The 22,900-nt window shown below is 37.0% G+C and overlaps 2 protein-coding genes across 2 annotated transcripts in view; one reads left to right on the top strand and one right to left on the bottom strand.

Annotated features, from left to right (window-relative positions):
* LOC588109 (transmembrane protein 65) overlaps positions 1–4,076 on the bottom strand; it is a 35,945-nt gene extending 31,869 nt beyond the window's left edge. Inside the window, exons 1-4 of the mRNA XM_787810.4 lie at positions 3,549–4,076; positions 2,487–2,546; positions 1,109–1,176; positions 511–565 (exon numbers count right to left, since the gene is read on the bottom strand). Of these exons, the coding sequence (XP_792903.3) occupies positions 511–565; positions 1,109–1,176; positions 2,487–2,546; positions 3,549–3,921 (556 nt within the window). The 5' untranslated portion in view covers positions 3,922–4,076. The remainder of the gene's footprint in view (positions 1–510; positions 566–1,108; positions 1,177–2,486; positions 2,547–3,548) is intronic.
* An 826-nt stretch (positions 4,077–4,902) lies between these two features.
* LOC593102 (UDP-glucose 4-epimerase) lies at positions 4,903–22,631 on the top strand. The gene is made up of 9 exons (XM_030982772.1): positions 4,903–4,979; positions 9,246–9,388; positions 13,636–13,751; positions 14,987–15,100; positions 16,087–16,266; positions 17,126–17,306; positions 18,402–18,565; positions 19,308–19,422; positions 21,693–22,631. Exons 2-9 carry the CDS (start codon positions 9,265–9,267, stop codon positions 21,737–21,739), a joined length of 1,041 nt encoding a protein of 346 aa, XP_030838632.1. The 5' UTR covers positions 4,903–4,979; positions 9,246–9,264; the 3' UTR covers positions 21,740–22,631.
* Positions 22,632–22,900: the final 269 nt, after the last annotated feature.

Here is a 22,900-nt window from a genome sequence, read left to right as displayed (position 1 = left end):
AACCAAGTCGATGTGCTATACTGCCCTTTTGTAAGGCATTAATCCAGCGGAGAGAACTGAAAGCCGTCGGTCCCCTGGTTGCTTACTTAAAAGCATGTTTTCTGAGTATACAGGTTGTAAATAACCATCACTATCATATTAAAAGAAAGTACAACATGTTATCTATACTAAGGATTGTAGAAATGTAGGCCTATGAAGGGTTATGTTACTACCGGTAAATGGTGTATACCGAGAGAACACTACTTACAGGCAAATTTTAAACCAAGAAACTGAAAAGTCTACAAGTGTCTACAAGTATCTAATTTGAAAGAAAATCTGTATCAGGAGCGAGATCAAATGAATTTCAACTAAGAGACTATGTACACTGTATGCTCTACCGGTAATTCATCCACAAAGGCTCTATAATATAGCTGCAAGAGACTTAATAGACTGGTATTTAAGTGTCAAAATTACAGTCTGTGCCTGCAGACTAAAATATCCTTGTGTACAAATGAAGTAAGAAACACTTACCAGCCATTGTAGATATACTCAGTGCACCTCCTATCGTCACATCAATGTAATCACCCTACAGTAATACAAATATACGATTTGCTGGATTTATTTAATTAATACAGGTTCAATGCACTTCACTCCATATAAAGTGAGGATGTCACATATATGCAGAAATACAGCACTCACCAGTCACCAGTAATAATGCCAGAGAGAATGAGTCGCAAATTACATGCACATGTAGTAGTACCAAGGTAGTGGTCCCTGAAATGGTAAGTCCTTGGTTTAACATTGGATGAAGAGGGGTCTAAAAAGTGAGAGACCTCTATAATCAGGATAACCGTTAAATCTGTTATTTCCCTAACATGAAAATATTACAAGACTCTACATGTATGTCGAGACCCTGACCTTTATGTAGGAAAATAAAAGAACTTTCTGAATTTTATTGTATCAAGTTACACTTTTTAGTTGATTTCATGCAAACAAGTTATATTTACACTAAGATTGGTCCCCTTCAAGAGAGAGAGAGAGAGAGAGATAGACAGACAGATAGAGAGAGAGAGAGAGTTAGAGAGAGGGAGAGAGGGGGAGAGAGAGAGAGGGGGGATGTATGACTTACTGCAATGATCATGATGGCATTGTCAAAGAATCCAAATCCAATAAATGGCAGGGCATTGCTGAAGGCAACTAAAATAGAAACAAATAGAAAGAAATTAATGTAGGTACTTAAAAATTACTTTAAAGGGATCCTGTAACTTTGTCTCAGATTCTGAAACAAAATCCTGAATTTAGCTCATGCTGCATTCATAATTATAAACCTTTAGGTCAGTCAGTAACCCTGTGACTTTTACAAGCCGATTGTCTGTCTGATTATCAAGGTATTTATGATTGGAATTACAAATCATAACACTACAGTCTATTGGGAAAAACGAGTATGGTAAAATCGGTCACTCAAAGATTCTTACTTTTTTGAGGCACTTCTTCAATATCACATTATATCACAGACACTGATAACATGTAGGGTCGTGCATCTCAGATTTAACATTGTTAAACGATGCCTTTAAGAAGCTCTACCACAGGCCATCTTTAAAAAAATATTCTTACAAAAATTCAAAACACAATTAAATTCAACTTCTCAAATATCTAAATACCTCCCATCATGATTCTACCCTGGCTCCAACCCTAAAGAGGATCAGGTTATTTGCTGTTCTCAGATTTACTGGTGAAATACTGAGAACACATTTGTGGAGCTCAGGTACTATTAACACATGCAATTATTTTAAGATTCTAGCACAAATATAGCATGTCCATGTAATTTTGAGCCTACAAAATTTGATGTATAAGACCCCAACAGGCTTTGGCATTACATTTTGATATGATAACATTTAGGTGACAACCTGTAGTTTCTATGTCAAGATTGGGTTAAGGCCTAGCATAATTAGTTACCTGTATATATATATATATATATATATATATATATATATATATATATGCCCCTTTAGCTATTCAACACAGATATATATCGGTAGTACATGTTTGTCACTCGTGAAAGAATGCGAATCATATTTTATGTAGTGGTCACATTTTTTTTCTCAATATTTTTGCAACTTTCAATAGAACAATAAAACACATACGATACTTACAACAAAATATATGACAAACAACTGCAAAATAAAATGATGCAGGAATACAAATCAAGTCCATAAAGAAGAAAAAAACACTTAAACCAAATATTTAATCACAAAGAAATTAGGGTTCAGAATAAATGAATAAATGAATACCTGTACCCCAACCCCCACATATACAAGGACATTTCCCACACTGAATAGCAGTGAGAAGAGAAGAGAGAAAAGAGAGAAGTGAGGAAAGAGAGAAGAGAGAAGCTGCATCTGCTGTTATTCTTCAATTAAAAAAAAAAAAATAATAATAATAACATCGAGATGATGTAATAATTTTGATGCTATGATACAGGCTCAGTCAGAGAGTGTAATACTCACCTAGTCTTAACTGCTGCCGAGTTGGATTGGGTACACCTGCTGCCTCTGGAAGATCTGTATCTGCAATAGCAATGGAAAGCAAGATGCAAAATAATTAATAAAACAAATTCCTATGCTTGATATGATAACCTTAGAAAAACTGACTTTTATGTCAGTTGCTGCATATACCGATCTGACATAGAATTTTGAGATCAGGATATCTCCAGAATTCTTTGACAATTAATTTTCTAGTTGCACCATGTGTACCGTAGTCAAAAAAATTGCCGTTCATTTGGTAGTAATTGAAGTCAAAAATTTGTTGTGAAATATAAGAAAAAATGGATAGAATATATCACATTTCCTAATAATTTTAAAATCTCTGCGAACTTTGGTCACCCCGTCATACATTATATGGTTTAGCGAGGGGAGGTTATGCAATGACGTTTAGGTGTGACAGCTTCAAGAAAATGGAGAGATGAGCTGAAAGTAAGTCCTTACATTTTGACGTCTTACAATTATTCTCATATTTGACTCATACATAATAGACCCTACATCATCATGTAAAACTATGGGAAAAATTTTCACCCAATTCCAGCGAAAATCACTAGACCTATAGACCTAGTTAATCCCCCACCTTTGCACATGCAGCAAGGGTCACCTGCAGTCATGTAGGAGAAAAGTTGACAAATTAAAGAATTCCCAATTGAGACTCGAGTCTAGATGGTTATTCCTGTCAGGCTCTGTTCTCCCTACTCCGGGTCGGAATTAAGTACCGCTTTCGCGTTCCCAAAATCTCTGGTAACCGTAAAGCCAAGGCAAGGGGTATTTTTCATGGCCCGTAATCATGGTAAAATGGACACAAAAATCCAGCCCATATTGACTTTACACACCGAATGTGTATGGGGTGCTTTCAAAGGTAGGGACGAACATGCATAATACGCTTTCCCTAAATAACTAAATAACACTGAGTGGGGGGGGGGGGGCGGGACCGAGTCTCCATGCCCTCACACATCACAGCTCATACTCGAAATCACAAAGACAAGTTACACGCAAGATTTCATTCAAGTGGCAACACCGACTTACCTAGATTAGTTTCAGTACTGGTTTCTACTTTCTTTACATTTTGATACTTCAATAATTCAGCTAAAAGTGTTTCCCTCTCCAGGCTCCTCAAATTCGAGATAAACTCTTGAGATCTTTTGGGCAGATCTAGCCTCCTATTCCGAAGCCGAGTTGAATGTGTGAACTGAAAACGTTTATGAACATTCAAGCCCGCGACTGGATTCACAAATAGACTCTGTTTTTCACTCAATACATTCCATACGCTGTGTTTTCTCAATCCGGTAACTGTAAAATGTCCAGAAAGACAGTGGATGTGGCATTTTAATACTGATTTACACGTAACATTTCCAATCCTGCCTGCCATACTCAGGATAGGCCTACTTGTTACTGCCATGGGCGCTGCATTTTTACATTATTGATAATGTGCGATGTTTGACGAGTGATGGCGCTGTGTGTATGATCGAATCTCTTTGTTTTCTCATCGGATATCACTATCTTCTCTGTTTAGTTCTGTAAATCTTTCTCCTCTTTCTTCTTTTCCCCTTTTTCCTCGTCTTCCTCCTCATCCTCCTTCTTCTCCTCCTCCTCCTCGTTCTTCTTCTTCTTCTTCTTTTTTTCTTCTTTTTCTTTGAACTTCTTTGAACTTCTACTACTACTACTCCTCCTCCTCCACCTCCTCGATCCTCCTCCTCCTCCTTACTCTCTCTCTCTAAAAAAGAGTGAATTTTCACTCTATCTTCACTTTCTTGGGAGTGACGTCCGTGATCACTTGTTTAGGAGTGAAGATCGATTGATTTTAGAGTGCTCTCTAAGAAGAAAAGAATGAATGTTCACTTTATTTTCATTACATTTTCATTCTCCAGAGGAGTGACGTCCATGCATGATCACTCGATTTTTTTTAAGATAGATATCCACCACCCCCTTTTTTTTTTTTCCTCGACCCTCTTCCTTTTTTCCTTTTTTCCTTCTTCCTTTTCTTCTTTTCCTTTTAATGATGAGAGGAAAAGAGGATACATATTAGATGGAACAAAGGAGTACGTGTCAAAGTACAAAGGGTAGTTCTCAAAGTTGAAAATGGGGCACTTCTTACAAAGAGGCACTCACCAGGGATGAAAAAAGGGTACTTATGAGAATGGGAAACGTGCATTTGTCGACGGAAAAGGGGAACCCATTATATTTTAATAGGGGGATTAATAATAGGATAAAATTAGAGGCATTTATGAAAAGGGGAAAGGTCTTTTATTGAATGAAAGGAGAACGTATCATTGTTAAAACGTCAAAGCTGTCCAGTCACACAATTCGCCACTTCAACGCCACTGCACTGTCGAAGACTAGCATAAATGCATTTTATGCACGGAGCGCGCGACGCGACTACACATAAAGTACATGCACACACTATATCGGTCGACCGTAGAGCTGAGCTGAACAAACTAACTTTCCATTGAAGAGAGGGTAAGTTAGTATTTATATGTGTAATTAGGATTTAAGACATATATTAACGTTAATAAATATGACTAGAATCTTAATGTTACTGTAGCACCAGTGTTGCATTCAATAAAGATAAACTAGTTTATGCTACATTTAGTATTATTAGGCCTAGATCTATGCCCAGGCCCAGTGCAGTCGCAATCGAGTAGTCAACGTGTACGTGGCCACTTGTGCTGCCGTGGCTGCCGCCGTGCGCTGCTGGTACTTTCTTCTTCTTTGCTTGGCTCCCTCCAGTTTGGAGAACTGCATGCAGTTGGTGCATGTTGCAGGTGTTGGTAGTAGTAGTAGATCTAGTAGGCCTACTCATAGACCTATAGATCTAGTATACAAAGAATTGGTTAGTTTACAGGGACATCACATATGATAGTGGAACGTTGAACGTGGAGGTCAAGTGCGAAACTGTGAGAGATTGTGAAGTAGGCCTAGACGTCTAGTCTATATCGCGCGCCCAGTATTCGGTCACTCAAGCCATCACTCATATTTGAAATTAAATTTGTAGTATTGTACCTCCTTCATTTGGCAATCTACCCATCAAAAAGACAAGAAAATTAGTCCTCTAACAGGATTTCAAAGTTACTTAAACATAAAATGTAGAATGATGCTAAGCAAAATATTTCTGAGAGAAGAAGTCAAGAAGGAGCAGTTTTCTGCCCAGTATTCGGTCGTGCCTCCCACTCCAGCAAAGCGTATTATTAGAGAGTCCATGCTAATGCGTATTGACCTCTAGCACTGCACTATGTGTAATAGACAGCATTTGCTCACATTAATAGTCAATACACTTATAATACACAAATGCACACAATCATGCCGATGCAGCTGTCAGGGGCCCGTTCCACGAAGCCAACGACAAGACAGTCATAACTTTATCCGCCAACTACGGAGATGTCGCTGATCTTCCTATACCGTTTCACGAAGAGCCTAACTAGCTAAACATCTTGTGAATTGATAATATCGGCGAGATGAGGAGCCATGACATAGCCTTAGTCGCAATTCCAGCGGATTAAAAAAAAGTAGTTTTAGGAAAACTGCAATTATTTAAATGAATTTGGATTAAAAAATATTGAAAATGGTACCAGAAAATAAGAGATGTAATATACCCTAAAATTTGAGTAAGTTATACCAATTACCAGAATTACTTGTAAAATATAATAATGAGTGTTTCATTTCATGACCGGTGAATCAGTTTTGTTTTTTAGATTCTTTGTTTTTTGTTCAGCTGCCTGATTTGTGCAAGTTTCGTGGCTCATAAATTATTTTTGAGATTATTACAGCTGTTGAAACGGCTTTCTGACCGAATACTGAAAATTGACCGAATACGGGGCGTGCTACCCTATTACTATTTTATGGGGTCCAGACAACTCGCCACAAAGACAACCCGCCCCAAGACAACCCGCCACAATACCCTGGACATCCCGCCACAATACTCTGGACAACCCGCCACAATACCCTGGACAACTCGCCACAGCCTTTTCGGACAACTCGCCACACTTTTTCCTATCATGATTTCTAGATCTAAAATGAAATGAAATTGTCATTTTTCATGATTTTCGTGCTTTTATAAACACAGTCATTACAAAGAATAAAGAATAAAGTTGATTTCCCTAATTGTAACAATAATATATATTGAAATGAAATTGTCATTTTTCATGATTTTCGTGCTTTTATAAACAGTCATTAAAAAGAATAAAGTTGATTTCCCTTGTAACAATAATATACTTTTGATCTAGAGGTCTATAACAACTGCATTTTTCTGTCCCAGAATTTTGTTATGGTAGGATACTGGAAGCACTGGCGTACTGATGGGGGGGGGGGGGGGGGCAGTTGACCCGCGAAATAAAATTGGAATGTGGTTTATTTCTAGATTTTCTGGGTTAGTTTCGTCAGAGGCGGCATTCTTGGTTGGGGGGGGGACACTGTGCCCCCACTTTTCCAGGTTCCCCTAAAGTGCCCCCTTATCCTTTGTACATGTCCTTTTCCCTTCTGATAATTTTTAATGGTAGGAATTCATGGAAGGATAGGCCTACTGGAAGCACTGGCGTACTGATGGGGGAGGGGGCAGTTGACCCGCGAAATAAAATTGAAATTTTGTTTATTTCTAGATTTTCTGGGTTAGTTTCGCACTTTTGCCCACAGTCAAAGGCGGCATTCTTGGTTGGGGGGGGGGGGGCACTGTGCCTCCATTTTTTCAGGTTCCCCTAAAGTGCCCCCTTATCATTTTGTACATGTCCTTTTCCCTTCTGATAAGTGCCTACTTTTCTTTCTCAGATGTTTTAATTATAATGTTACTCATAATTACATAAAAGAACTTTTCAGTCTTTCTTCATTAGATTGTCTTTAATATTCATCATGTAATTTTTCAAATGGGACCTTATACTTTTAGCTCGCTTGCTCGAAAATCGATATTCAGTCCATCACACCAAATTGCGAAGTACGTTGCTTAAACAATATGTTGTTGATTCTTGATTCTAGTGATTCTTGTTGCAAGCGCAAGGAAAATCATCTTTATTCTTTAGAACAGCTCTCAAAATACTCACAATTTCCATGTTTCCTGTCATAACTGTGTTTATAAAAGCATGAAAATCATGAAAAATGACAATTTCATCTAAGATGAGGGATTTTAGATCTAGAAATCATGAGGGGAAAAAAGTGTGGCGAGTTGTCCGAAAAGGCTGTGGCGAGTTGTCCAGGGTATTGTGGCGGGTTGTCCAGGGTATTGTGGCGGGATGTCCAGGGTATTGTGGCGGGTTGTCTTTGTGGCGAGTTGTCCAGGATTCCTATTTTATTAGTAAGGCTCTAAACTCTAGTCTAAGCCTAACTAAGAATGTTGTTGGAATTGTAAGTCTAAGCCAAGGCAGTAAGGGGTTGATCCAGTCGAAAACAGAGGTGTGAGAGCAAAAGCCAAGAAGTAAGGTTAGTTTTGTGAAGCATTCACCCTTCGTTTTCGTATTAAAATAATGCGTCTCATAGCATCTTGGCCAGTGAGAGAAAAAATTGGTTCAGTCTATGTACATGTATATGATTTAAATAAATGATATCATTGGTTGTTCTGCTGAGACTACTTTTGGCTCTACTGAACGCCTTTATATGGAGAAGGGTGACAAATGTCAGTTTTTATTAAAGAATTCCCCATATCAGATGTTCGTTTGTGTCTCGCTGAGGAGGGGGGGGGGGGGTTAAAGAGCATTCAGTTTTGTCTACTCAGCACACCCACCCCCCTTGAGCAAAAAGAAAGAAAACAAATTGAGGGGGGGGGGTAACCCGACCCCCCCCTCCCCTCTCCGTACACGCCTGTGCATGCACATTAATTGTACATACTCCGTGGCAAAAAGGAAGTAAGCGAGGGAAAGGAAGGGCAATGACAAAAGAGAGGGGGGAGCCTTTGGCCCGGTTCAAATTCAGTTCTCTTTAAGTTATTAGACCCAGTACTGATGATCATAATTTTATCTACCATGTGATTGCCATGTGAACGCCACACCAAATAGCACCTCATTTTTGTTTATTGTTATAAAGAACTTATTGGCATGCACTCAGTAGATTTTCATCATGTGTTTGATCTTGTTATTGAAAACAAGATCAAACACGTCATCATAATCTACAGAGTGCAACCAAAAATTTCTTAACAACAATTGAAATTTCTTTCAGGAAGCCTAACAATAAAAGCTGTTTTTGATTCAAAGAGCATCTTAGAGACGATGAACAAAATAGAATAATAATACAATGTCGCTACGCGTGAGACCGTTCACTTCTATCTCTCCTCGCCACATAATCCGAACAAAAGAATCAACCAAGGGGAACTGCTAAACGAATTTATCATGAGTCCTTGAACAATTAATTAATACTGCTTGTCATAGTATTAGTGAGGAGCAGCAAAGGACGATTGTCGCTACAAGTCAGAAATCTTTGCTTGGATTGCTTTTCCCTCAAAATTACCATGAGATATCAAGCTACATAGAACTATGATCGACAAAAAAGATATTGTCTTGAAAACAGTCAGAAAACATTAGGAATAGGAATGTATACTTTCAAAGTTATGGCAGCTGTGTCAACAGTGCGAGTGCTTGTCGCAGCCTTAGACTGTCTTCACATTCACAGTTTGACTACTCTAACGTAGACCAGTCCAAAAAGTGAGTGAGAATACATTTAGGGTTGTACATGTAGTCATAAGAGGAGTATCTTTGTCTTTTAAATCTGTAAGATAATTGGACAATTTTTTTTTATCCATTATGCTAGAGATACTTTGAAATCCAGAATGGCAAACTATACTGTACTAGTGACTGGTGGAGCAGGCTACGTTGGCAGTCATGTAGTTGTTGAACTCCTCAATCAAGGCTACACACCTGTCATCATTGATAACTTCTCAAACAGTATTAAAGGTAAGAGCTCTCTCATTTTATCTGCGGTCATTTTCTTAACTGAATTCCTAAATTCAACCCTGATTTAAACACTATTATTTACCTGACCTTAACCCATGTATGGATCCAGCCGTTATGAAGGGGGGGGGGGGGGGCAACGTAGTGATCCAAGAGACACATCAGCACCATTCCGTACTTGAGCCAGCAAGGGGATATCTGTGGGGGGATGCTCCCCCCCCCACACCCACCCTCAGGTAAAAATGCAATTCTGTTTGACTCAATCTGCATGATTTTGTGCACAATTTTTGCATATTTTTAGTTGAAAATCCACTTATCCATTTCCAATATTTTGATATAATTTTTTTGTGAGAGAAGTGAAGTTTTGAACAATCTACAGACTTGAGATTTTTAGTTGGGGTGGACCATTGTTGTAACAAGTTGAGTCATTGACTAACTTGAATCTGGACTGGAGTAGACTGGAGTCACATTTTCTATGACTTGACTTTACTCGAGTCGGGATACTACATGTAAATGATTTGACTTGACTTTCACTTAACAATTTGACTTGACCTAAGTCGTAGCAACTTTATGTGAAATTGTCAACTCTGTGACATATCTTGCGAGCTCCTCTCCCATTTGCTCGGTACAGAAAATTTCATAAACTTTCATCTTCTTAGTTGTTGATGAAGGGATAGATTTGTTTCATACAGGGGTTGTAGAAAAATATATTTGCAATTGTTATATCATTTTAAGGTGAATGTATAAAACTGAAAACTTTCTTTAGGGAAACTATAAGCTTTTGCAGTTTTTTAGTACAGGGGAAATGAGAGTGGAGCTTGCCAAATTCTAAAATTCAAAGCTTTCTTATTTTTAATCAGTTTTTGCTCGAACTTTCACTGACCTGTTCCTCTCATTTTTCTGCTTAACTATTAAAACCAACTTAATATCATGGTGGTCTACTATCCACACGGTCTGATATTCATTTTTCTACTTACCATTTGGTCTAATGACTATTTAGGCTAATGATCATTTGGTCTAATCTCCAGCAAGTCGACTACACATTAGGTCTGTTGTTCATTTAGTCTAATAACCAGTTAGTCTAATTCCCATTTTGTCTACTCTCCATATGGTCTAATAATCATTTAACTATAAATGATAATCATCAAATGATTTTTAGACCATATAATAAGAACAAATTACTATTAGCCTAAATGGTTATTAGACCAAATGATAAGTAGACAAAATGATTATTAGACCATGTGGATAGTACGCAGGCTGGGTGTAGACCACTTTGCAATAGACCAATTGGGAAGTAGACCAAACAGCAATTCACTGAGTCAGTTTGGTGGTGTGATTGAAGTGTATGAGGGAGTTGAGCATCAAGCCTTGAAAGAGTGAATTCCTACACGGTAAGGTGTAGTAGGACTATGGTTTGTCTATTCAGGGGATGTTTCACAAAGATCTTAAGTTAAACTTATCTCTAAGTTGGATTTAAACATTATGGAAAGCCATTAGGATCTTTGAAAATATTTTGTAAAATTTTCTACTGTCGAGGAGATTTCATGTTCTTAATGTAGAATTTATGAAAAGTCTGAAATACTTGAGGTTTTGCTTTTGAATATATTTTATTCTAAGGCTACAAATGGCTCTCCACAATTGTTAAGTCCAACTTATTAATAGGATTTTTGTGAAACACTTCCTCTGTGTGAAAGGCACTGTCAAGCAGATCCTTTGTTCTGTGAAGTATGGGCAACATCTTTACATGATGAACAAATACCTGTACCCCTGATATATATTCTAACTGGTACCCTCATAGAGTGATTTACATGCTTTATGATTTTGTTTTGAGTAGGATTGTAATATAGACCTACCAGTAAGCTGTATAATTCTCAGTAACTCATTAAGTTATCAATTGAAGTGCTAAACTCCCTCTTTTTAGCATTTCTGGCTGTAGTCTTATTGTAGCTTTGGCTATCAGTATATTGTTCATATTCATTCATCCTTAGTCTAATGTTTGATATTATAGCTAGTAGGTGCTAAACTTCACCCCAAACAATGTACATGTCTATGTAAATACCTAAAGTACATTGTATATAACAAATATTAATAGGGCACTTCCTTAGGTTGGTGGACATGACCTAAATATTCAAATTTTATATTTCTCTTAACTAGCATTATTTTGGGTCCTTGATAACCTGTAAAATCCTGTGCAAACATGTCTTCAGTGGTTTACTTTTAAAAATGCAGGATCAAAATACACGCCTGTAGAGTTTCTATTCTCCCAAAGGTGCATTACAGAAAATAATAGAAGTTTAGATAGGTTTTGCATCTATTCAGATTTGTGATATATGTTACCTACGGTATACATGCATTTTAGATTGTGTGTATCCATATATCCAAATATATATCCAATACCTGAAACATCCAATACCTGAAACATCCAACATTTTCCAATGCATGGGCATTCATGTTGCCTGATATGTTTTGACATTTTATGTTGGAGAGCCTATATGTATACATTGTGATAACTAAATCTGATTTAGCTTCTTTTTTTTAAAGTAAGGAGCTAAAGATGTAACTAAATAGTATACCTCTCCAAATGTAACGTGAATAACCATGGAATTGTCAATAGCTTTTTACTTATGAATGGAAAAGTGGGTTGCTTTTTTACCATTTTAAAAAGTAGGTTTGGTTTGAAGATTATTACCCCCCCCCCCCCCCCCCCCCCCCGCCTGTTATGCTTCAATATGGTGTCTAGTGCGTTGACACAATTCCCACGCCCAAATTGGATATTGGGTTGAGTACCGGTACCAAAAAAATCTAACATAGTAATAATTGGGGTGGAGAATATATATGAAGGAGCTGGTATTGAAGAGCTGGCTTAGCATTTCAGAATTAATTCAAAGAAGTGCTTGAGTTAAGATACTTAGATATGTTTGCTTTTTAGGTGTGGTTCCACTTAAGTACTGTACATGTAGGTGTGCAGTGATCTGCGAATGAGGAATCAATACCTCTTTTCAGCCAGCTTCCATGTATTGACATTTCATTAATTCAGCTTCATTCAGGAGAAAGGTGCTGGAAGAAAAAATAATAGAATTTGAGCTAATTTCATTTTTTGAGAAACAATGCCACCATTCAAGGACAAGTTGAATATAAGTGTGAGAGTCTTAATAATTTCAGGGATAATCTCTTTGAAACAAGAATGACTTGATCCATCATGGCCAGCACTCATCTTGCTAACAAGGTTCTTCACAAGTTCAGGCACTAGTTCAGGTACCTCATGTTGTACTACTTGAACAAAAGATATCGACTCAGAAACCCGATTGTCTAGGAAGTCAACAAATGATCGATTAGAATTAGAAAACATTTCAGCCAGATCATGACCAATATCAGCAATTTTTCTATTGTCTTCTGTTATATTTCCTTCAAATCATATTTTTTTAGAAATTTGTTAATCTGGAATTAACAAGTTGTACCTGTTACATAGTACTACATTATTTTGAAAGTTGATTTTATTTTCCCTTTATTAAAAATGGATGTATTAACAACATAGTTTGAAGTCTCCTCGAGTGGTTGTGCAATTGTTCAGCTAACTTCGATATAGGAAATTATATTAGATCACTAATGCATCATTAGTGCATTGATGCATTGCTTTAGTACATGTAGGTTTTCATCACAGGGGCATGCCACGTGTACCAATCTAGCAAACACTTTAGTGATATGTTTACTCGCCATTTAGGAGGTAAATAATACAGCACCATCTGTTTCAATCCCTCTCTCATTCCAACTCTCTCTCTCTCTCTCTTATTGTTTGTCTCTACCTGTGAACTTTCTCTTCCAAAATAATCTTACATTTTTGTTTATGCCTCTCTCTCTCTCTCTCTCTCTCTATCTCTTCTTTGGGGGGTGGGGTGGGGAGGGTTGTGTGTGTGTGTGTGTAATTGGGTTTTTACAAACGTTAATCAATCAGATATGATCTGTGTCTGCTCCTCATTTATTCTCTTTCAAAATCACCCTGCATCTTTTATTCCAAGTTATGTGGGTTTTTTCTCTCTCTCCCTTGATTTTCTTTTTTTATTATTTTGCATGTTGGTCTGTCTTTGCCCTCTCTTCTATTCTCTTTCAAAGTCCCCCTCTCTCTCTCTCCCTCTCTCTCTCTCTCCATCTTTCTGTCTTTCTGTCTTTTGCTTTTGCTTTGTTTGAGCTCTTTTCTTCTATAATGCTGGTATAGAGGATGATGTTCTTTTCATATTTTGTGTTTCTTCTAGGATCGGGTAGCAAACCAGAGGTGTTACTAAGGATAGAGCGCATTACTGGAAAACAAGTCACATTCTATGAAGGAGATATACGAGACAAGCCAACTCTTCAAAATGTCTTTAAAAAGGTAAACTTTCACCAAATGCTCTTTTAGAAAGATCTCATTACATGTAGAGCTCAAATTGAGTTCTGGTTTGACTTTCTTTCCAACAAAGTTAATGAATTGTGAAGGCATATTTTTTCTCTCTCTATCTGTTTTTAGTCACATGCTTGAATTTGTTTAAAGGCTACATGTATTAGCAGACTGCAGTCAACATTTGGTAGAAAATTACCCAACTGTTGAGTTTCATTACACATACACTTTCAAATTTTACAATTTAAACGCCTTTTAACTCTCCCTTTTTTTCTTTTTCTTTTGTATTTAAATACATAATTTAAGTCACCCCCATAGACATGCAAGTTAAAAACATTAGTTGCACTTTTTTCTTCAATGTGTATATTATTCTCAGTAGCCTTGTGCACAGCTTTCCTAGGATTTTCACTAAAGACCAACATTGTCAATATTGTTTAAAATCTTTAAGTCTTCACACCCATATTCAACCATTTAAGTCTTGAGCCATATTCAATGAAATGCTCATGCTGTAGTTTCGGCAACATCATGTATGTCTGCCCTATTTGTCAGTACACTAACAGTGTAAGCTTTCACTCATTTGTAATACCATTTTTGCAATGTAAATTTTAGAATTTTTCATTTTCATTAAATGTTATCATTAGTTCAACATCCGATCCGAAAGGCCCATTATGAGTGTCTTACTCAGTGGTATATAGGGGTTGCAGAGGGGCATGTGCCCGGGCTGCACTTGAAGAGCTGCAATAGCAAAAATGGAAGAGAAAGAGAAAAGGAAGAAAATTATCATGACCCCAAAATGAATGGATTATAGTTTGACAAAAAAGCATTTGGTTTTATGATAAATGTCCAAGTCTGAAGAAATTACATTACCTCTTATTAGATCAAGGTAAAGCACAGGAAATGTCTCCTTTTTGAGATAGTGTCAACAATGTGCAAACATCTGGCTGAGCCATGAAAACACAGATTTTTTAGCAAACCATTCTTTAGAAACTAATTCAAATATAGGGAATAAGCATACATGTACCGGTAGTTGCATATTGAAATCTTTTGCAGGTTCATATTCAATGTTTGCCAAGGTATTCTTGGTGATATATTGTTAAAAGCAATCCAGGCTCACTGATATCTCTGTATATTTTAATGTTTTCTTTTTTGCTTCTAGATTTTATCTGATTGGGTAAAATAAGTAACTATTCTTTCTCTCTCTCTCTCTCTGTTTCTCTCCCTGGTGATAGCATTCATTCACACATGTGATACATACTGCTGGAATGAAGGCAGTAGGCGAATCCATCATTATGCCTATTGAGTATTACAACTGCAATGTGGGAGGAACCATTTGCCTTTTAGAAGTAAGTAAACAGTGATATCTACCTCACTCTCATGCAGAGTATACCCCCCCCCACCTCTTCCATTTTCTCTCTCTCTCTCCCCCTCCCCCTCTCTCTCCCTCCCTCTCCCTCTCCCTCTCCCTCTCTCGCCCTCTTCCTCTCTCTCCCTCTCCCTCTCCCTCTCTCGCCTCTTCCTCTCTCTCTCTCTCTCTCTCTCTCTCTCTCGCTCTCGCTCTCTCTCTCTCCCTCTCCCTCTCCCTGATTATAACATTTATTCACACATGTGATACATAGTACATACATGTAGTACATAGATACATAGTACATAGCACATAGATACATAGTACATAGCACATAGATACATAGTACAGAGCACATAGATACATAGTACATAGCACATAGATACATAGTACATAGTACATAGATACATAGTACATAGTACATAGATACATAGTACATAGTACATAGATATATAGTACATAGATATATAGATACATAGCACATAGATACATAGTACATAGCACATAGATACATAGATACATAGTACATAGATACATAGTACATAGATACATAGTACATAGATATATAGTACATAGTACATAGATACATAGTACTGGCAGTAGGAGAATCCATCACTATTGAGTACTAATACACATCTTGTAGTCGTAGTCCAGTGGTTTAAGCACTTCACTTGAAATGCAAAGTTCTTAGATTTGATCCTTGACATGGCACTAATGTCCTTTGGTAAGGTACTAATCTACATTTGTTAATTATCTGGAAACTGATCAGGCCCCTTGTCTTACATAGAGCAGTGATGGATCCAAAATTATTGTAAGCCCCCCCCCCCCCCCCCCCCATCAATCACAACTTACAATCTCATTAGGACAGCATTGCTAGTGATATCATAGTTGTGATAAGTTCAAGATTAATTGATCAATACAACAGATAACTTATGCATGTACTCTGCCTAACCAGATTATATCCCTTGGATGTATATTTTTCTTCAGGTGATGAAAGAGTTTAGCTGTTACAACATAATATTTTCAAGCTCAGCAACAGTGTATGGCCCACCTGACTTTCTACCTATAGACGAGACACATCATGTTGGGCGTGGTATCACAAACCCATATGGCAAGACCAAATATTTCATCGAAGAGATACTGAGAGACCTAACAACGGCTGACAAAGTGAGTAATATTCTTTACGGTTCTTGTAGTATGTCCCTATTATTAACTTAGACATTACATACACTGGCAATCAACCATTAAGGATGGTCATAATGAATATGCAATCATGATATAGGCATTGTCGTGAAATAGGGAACCATAATTCGCTCCACACAGTAGGGCTTCATTTTGTCTCGCACATTGGTCTCTTCTTTCCCACTCCATGTGTGTGTAAATGAATGATTGGTTTCCCAAACCATGATATATAGCCATGATATACTATATACCCCTGGTTTGTAAATCACATCATGTGGGCCAGATAGACCAAACAGTTTGAGTTGGCTAGAAATACATTGTAGGTGTATCAAGTAACACAAGTGATTTGATTCAGCCCATCAGACAGGGATGTCTTCTTTGAGTCTGCTCCAATTTACAATCTACTATCACTGCTTTAATGTTTGCATTTTGAACTTCTAAGCTCTTCTCGTGCATTAAAGCTCATTTATTGTGAAGTTACTGTGACAAGTTCAAACTTCTTTTCCTATTTCCTATGAGCTGTAAAGCGTTTCCTAGGCAACGCTCCTGGTTACTGTGCAGGCGTTGCTCAGTATTTTCAGTAAAGTGCGTTTTCTTTGCTTCATTGTGACATCTTTCTGATGTCCACAAACTTTTCACCAAGATATTTCTTTGGGCTGTAAAGCGTTTCTAAGGTAATGCGCCTTGTTTACTTTCTTGTAAACTATTTGCGTGTTGCCTTGGAAACTCTTTAAAGATTATAATTCTTCATTTTTGTCAGACTTATTATATGATATATCTAAATTTTTATTTCATATGTAAAATAAAACTAACAGACCAACCATCCGATTGTTTTTTTCCACAGAACTGGAATGTTGTCCTTTTACGTTACTTCAATCCTGTTGGTTCACATAAGTCTGGGCTCATTGGAGAGAATCCTCAGGGAATACCACAGAATCTGATGCCTTTTGTCTCTCAGGTAGCTGTAGGGAGGAGAGAGAGTGTGAAAGTCTTTGGGACAGACTACGATACACCTGATGGCACAGGTAAATTACATCAACACACATTACTAGCACAGTCAAACCTGCTTTAGTGACCACCTGTCTACAAAGGCCACATTTTGTTATGTTTCCATTGAAAATAGTTTTTCATTGAAACATGTACTAAAGAAACTTATCTACAATGACCACTTTTTGTGTTTCCCTTGGGCGGTAGCTACAGAAAGGTTTGACTGTATTTAGTTCATGTGGCCTGGGCTGGAATTATTACAATCTTTCAATAATAGTCAAAGATCATGCGAGGCTGATAAAAATTATGATTTTACTTCAGCTACATAAATGTTGTATCATACAAACAAACATTACTACAGGGATCAACAAGAACCGGGACATGGGGTGCCAAAGTCAAGACCCCTAAAATTTCAACATTTTAACATAGGACTCATGCGTACAGACACTGATAGTTTAATCTGCATCCCCTCAAAAAAAGCTAGTGTAGAGCCCTTCATTAATAAATTAAGATTTACAGTTTTACCATGAAGCAAATCTATCTCAAAGATAGGAAGGGGGATTAGTGAAAGATGGTGAAACTCGATCCGTAATGAGATCATGACAGAGATTATCCATCCTCCTTATTATAAGTAGCACAGGAGGGTTTATTGTGAGCCTCAGCAAATTCCTCAAAATATATATGAAATCTAGATGTACAGGTAGCCTATTGCACAATTCGTTGAATAAAGACTTCAAAAGATGTTAGGAAGATTATTTGGACTTGCTGGAGTGAGATTCGATATGACATGGTTTATCAATTTAATCAAGCAGTCATAAAGCTGAATTCTGTTTGTTTTGTTGAATTCTTATAAGATTATTATTTAATAAGATTTTGTTAAATATATGTAAAATTGTAAATGTTAATAAATACAGGAATGATAAATACTCAACCTAATTTTGAAATTATTATGATGATTACTGATTAGATTACAGTAGGCATTCCCATACAGACCGTTGATGTAATCCACTGGAGAATTAATGAGTAAATATTGATTCAGCTCTGAGCAGAGTTATTATGCTGTCAAGATGTTATTACATACAATGTCCCTTTGACTAGAGAAACGTTATTAACCTCTTTCATTAATTTTGCAGGAGTACGAGATTACATCCATGTATTAGATCTGGCGTCTGGTCATGTAGCAGCTGTGAACAAAGCTTCTGAGGGATGCGGTCTGAAGCTTTATAATCTTGGCTCAGGGAAAGGATACTCTGTGCTGGATATGATCAAAGCTATGGAGAAAGCAAGTGGAAAACAGGTAACATTTAGTCTGTAACATTTCCTTTTTATGTTACTGTTGTTACACTACTGTGAATACCCTCGTCTTGCCTAAATAAAACCTTTCTTTAAAGACCGTCAATACTACTGGGCCAGAAGGGATTAGACCACACAGCGAGGTCACTGACAGGTGGCTGTGTCATTTACTCAGCTCTCAACTAACATAAGAAAAAGAGGATCATGGGGGACCAACAGGCACCGAGGGAGCAAGTAGCTACAAGTAGGACAGTGGGGCTTTAAAGGTTTTTACAGGGGGTATTTTTTGTCATGACAAATACCAAAAGTGAATTTTCTCCTTTTTTTGTACAAAATTTAATGGCATCATTTAACAATGTTAATCCGAGATGCATGGCCCTACGTATTATCAGTTTATGTGACATGGTGTAATATTGAAGCCCTAAAAAATTGCTCTTCAAAATGATCATGAAGTGCCTCAAAATAGTAAAAATCTTTGAGTGACCGGTTTTACCATTCCGGGTACTCATTTTCCCCAATAGACTGTAGTGTTATAATTCGATTTCCAATCATAAATATCTTGATAATCAGACAGGCGATCAGCTTTTAAAAGTCATGGGGTTCCTGACTGACCTAAAGGTTTACAATTTTCATTGCAGCATGAGCTAAATCCAGGATTTTGTTTCAGAATCTGAGGCAAAGATACCCGATCCCTTTAAGCGTACCATTTGAGTAATTGGGTATTTTAACTATTTTTGATATGACAGATAGCGTATAATTTGGCAGGAAGAAGAGAGGGAGACATAGCATCCATGTATGCTAACGCAACACTAGCAGAGACTGAGTTACACTGGAAGGCTGAGAGAGGGTTGGATGAGATGTGTAAGTAGCACTTCTTCAATATATGTATGATCAGACACCACCAAACCACCAAAACCAATGGAAGTGGAATTGGTCTGGATGGTCAAGCGTTAGTTTTTAACATTTCCTGAAAGAGTCTTCTATCTTCTATTATCGGGTAATTCCATAAATTAGGGACCCACTTTGTGACATTTTTTGTGTTTCACTTACCCTACATAAGGAACCCACACATATTTGTGGCTCTGAGTAAAGACTTAAATAGTGGAGTGAGATTGTTAAGTGATTCTAGGTTTGAGAATGCAATATTATGCTTGAAAATCACTTTACAACTTGAAAGCTGATGTCTACTCGTTAGTTTGATACCAAATTCTTGCAGTGCCACAAATCTGATGATAAATAAAATGTGAGCGATTGTGAAAAATCCATTCTGATAAATGTACCCAAACTTTTGGAGGGCAGTGTATGTTTGTCTGATCTTGAGTTTGGAAAAGGAATTTTCATTTCTTTACAACCCTGGCTACTTATCATGATCTCCCATAAACTTTGATATTGGACAAGCTGTTTCATTAATGCTTGGACAAAATAAAGAACAGGAAGTGCTTAAATGGCGTGCAAGTTTTAAAAAAAGGACAATTTTGATAATCCCTTCACAGAAATTTCTAAAGAGTTCTATTGCTCCTTTTGTCACTTAGTCTTGAGAGTCAGAGTCCTTAAATAGACAACAGACTATGAATGTGCTTTTGTCTTTGAAGGTACTTTTTCTTTGAAGTTACTGTTTTAAGACTGGACCTTCTTGTCTTTTTCCCATAGAGTAAGAAACATCCAGTTGTGATAAGTTACATAACAGTTTAAAGCCGAGAACCCCTCTTTTATCATAAAGTCTCAACTAAGAAATATATATATATATATATATAGATATCTGGTGTATTTAGGTGGTTTTGCAGTGCTGAGTCTCAAACAAGGCTTGTAAACTGCACCTTAAAGCCAGGGCTTCTTTAGTTTCCATGCTAGCGATGTGGCTGTGAATAATGCATTCAAAATACAATGACAATGGTAGATTCATTGAATAGAGGTGAAGGTTCAAGGAAGCGAAATGTCATTCACAGAGTTGCTTAACCCTAATAAAGCCGGGGGGGGGGGGGGGGGGCCATTATGGCCCCCCCCCCCCCCCCCTCCACGATTTTTCTGATTGCTCGAGAAAGCATATGGATGGCGCCCCGCCACTCGCTGACTTTTTTCTTTCGAGTCTTGCGCAACTTTTAATTTTTTGAAAATCGGACCTACGGTTACAAGGTCACATAACCTTTTGTCTTTGCATGTCAGCCCGAAAATCGCTTATTTTCGTGATTTGTGTACAAAACATATGGAAAAGTCATTTTTCCTAAAAACAGATCAAACATGGGTTATTGGGTCTTGTTTAAAGTTTAAGTGGTTGTTTTGGGTGTCAAAATAGTTGAATTGTAGTAAGAAATGAAATAAAACAACAAAAACAATGAAATACATTAGTTAAAAAAACAATAAAATACATAAGAAATTATCAAAACAAGGGATAACATAAGGAATAAGCTGGCTCTTCCAAATGTTCTTGTTGTATTATTATTCAGAATGGTCTAATGAATATATGTAGTGAAAAAGAATGCCTAATCATGAATAATATATGATTTATGGGTAAAAATGTGAGTTTTATGACTTTATTTGCATAAATTACCATAAATATGCAAATGAGTGAATTTTTCAAAAAATTGAAATTATCATATTATTCTATACACTTCACTTGACATGCGTGCAAATTTTCGCGGCGATTGGCCGCTTTGCGGCCGAGATCTTAAGGGGGGGCCATAATGGCCCCCCCCCCCCCAACCATACTAAGACCTCAAATAGCCCGGCCTTATTAGGGTTAAAGGTAGATCAGATTTCCAGAAAATGCTTTGTTGTAGAAATGTAAGTGCCAATTTGCGTTAGGTCAAAGCTCTGTTGTGAAGGATTACACATGTCCTTTTGATCCCAAGATGTCCTCTATAGTATAGATCATATTTTAACCCTTGTTTGTTGTTGCTCAGAGCACATCCAGTATTAGATCATTTGTAATACCCACACAAACTATTAGGCTCATCATAATAAGAAATATCTCTGCAAGAAATATGTTTCATTTATTTCCTTGTATGTTCGCTCAAAAGGAAAGTGCATAGTCCTTTGGAGTGCTGCAGTTACAGAGTGCACAGTTGACAAGAATTCTCTCTCTCTCTCTCTCTCTCTCTCTCTCTCTCTCTCTTTCTCCATTATATTTACAGGTGAAGATCTATGGAGGTGGCAGTCTAGCAATCCAAATGGATATTGAGTCAACTTTGTTGACATTGGCAGTGATTATAAAGGCTTCCATGTAGCAGTGACTTACAAGTTACACTACATTATTCTGTGTCAAGGTTATTTAAGCATCATTAAGTATTCGCAATTTATTAACATCAAGCATCCATTAGAAAATTATCATCATTTAATAGGAAACTACACATAACAGAGCAGTAGATAGGAGTCAAAATATTTATTTGGTTTTCTGAATAAGAACAAAATATACATGTACATGTACTGTATGCTCTGTAGTGTGTAATCAGCCAAATAAGGGTGAAGAAGGATGACTATATAAAGTCAGCTTTTGGACTCAAATGAATTTATAGTCATAAATACATAGAAGATCAAATATCAAAGATATAAAATGTATAAATATCAGTTATATGACATGAAGTTTGTGAGATATGTGGGGACTTGTTTCAATGTAACCAATTTGGGCAATGTAATATTGAGAGAAAAGGGGTACTGTACGTCACCTTCCAGTCTTCCTCTTTATATGTGTTTGATAGAGCATGAGTAATTCTTACTGCTACCTCTTAATCTGAAAACATTGTTGAACCAATCCAATTGATAGCCCCTTTTTAATAGTTACAAAGCACTTCATTATAAATATGAGCCCCTTTTATAAACTGTGATAATCCACCTATAAAAAAGACTACTCTGCTATTTTTTATTAAATGCATTTAGTAATCCATGTTCTGCAGTAAAATTAATAAGCTTTCAAATGTTTATTGAACTGAACCATTGATGTAGCAGTCTATAGTTTGGTTATTGTCAAGAGGTTTCTAATTTGGACACCAGCTACAAAAGTTCAGGTATTAGTTTTAAAAAAATTAAAAAATTAAAAATAAAAATTGAAAAATAAAAACGATCAGATGATGAAAGAAAAAAAACCTATGATACTATAAAAACAGAAACTTTTGCAATATAGTTCAAGTCTACCAATCACCTGCAAAGATGATTTTGTATAGCAAATCAACCTAAAAAACAACTTTACCTGGCATTCTATGGGTTAAGGAGTAAGACTGAAGTAAAGAATAACAACCCTGCGAAAAGGGCATGCACAGAACCTAAGTCCGACCGAGAGAAGGTTAAGTTCTGGGGAGAGGTGAAAAATAATTTGTGAGCCTTATCATTGCTGTTATGCAAGTGT

This window comes from Strongylocentrotus purpuratus, unplaced genomic scaffold, assembly GCF_000002235.5.
Source record: "Strongylocentrotus purpuratus isolate Spur 01 unplaced genomic scaffold, Spur_5.0 spur5_scaffold_13, whole genome shotgun sequence".
NCBI lineage: Eukaryota > Metazoa > Echinodermata > Echinoidea > Camarodonta > Strongylocentrotidae > Strongylocentrotus > Strongylocentrotus purpuratus.
The sequence above is the reverse complement of the archived record's forward strand: the minus strand, read 5'-3'. Positions and strand labels throughout refer to the sequence as shown.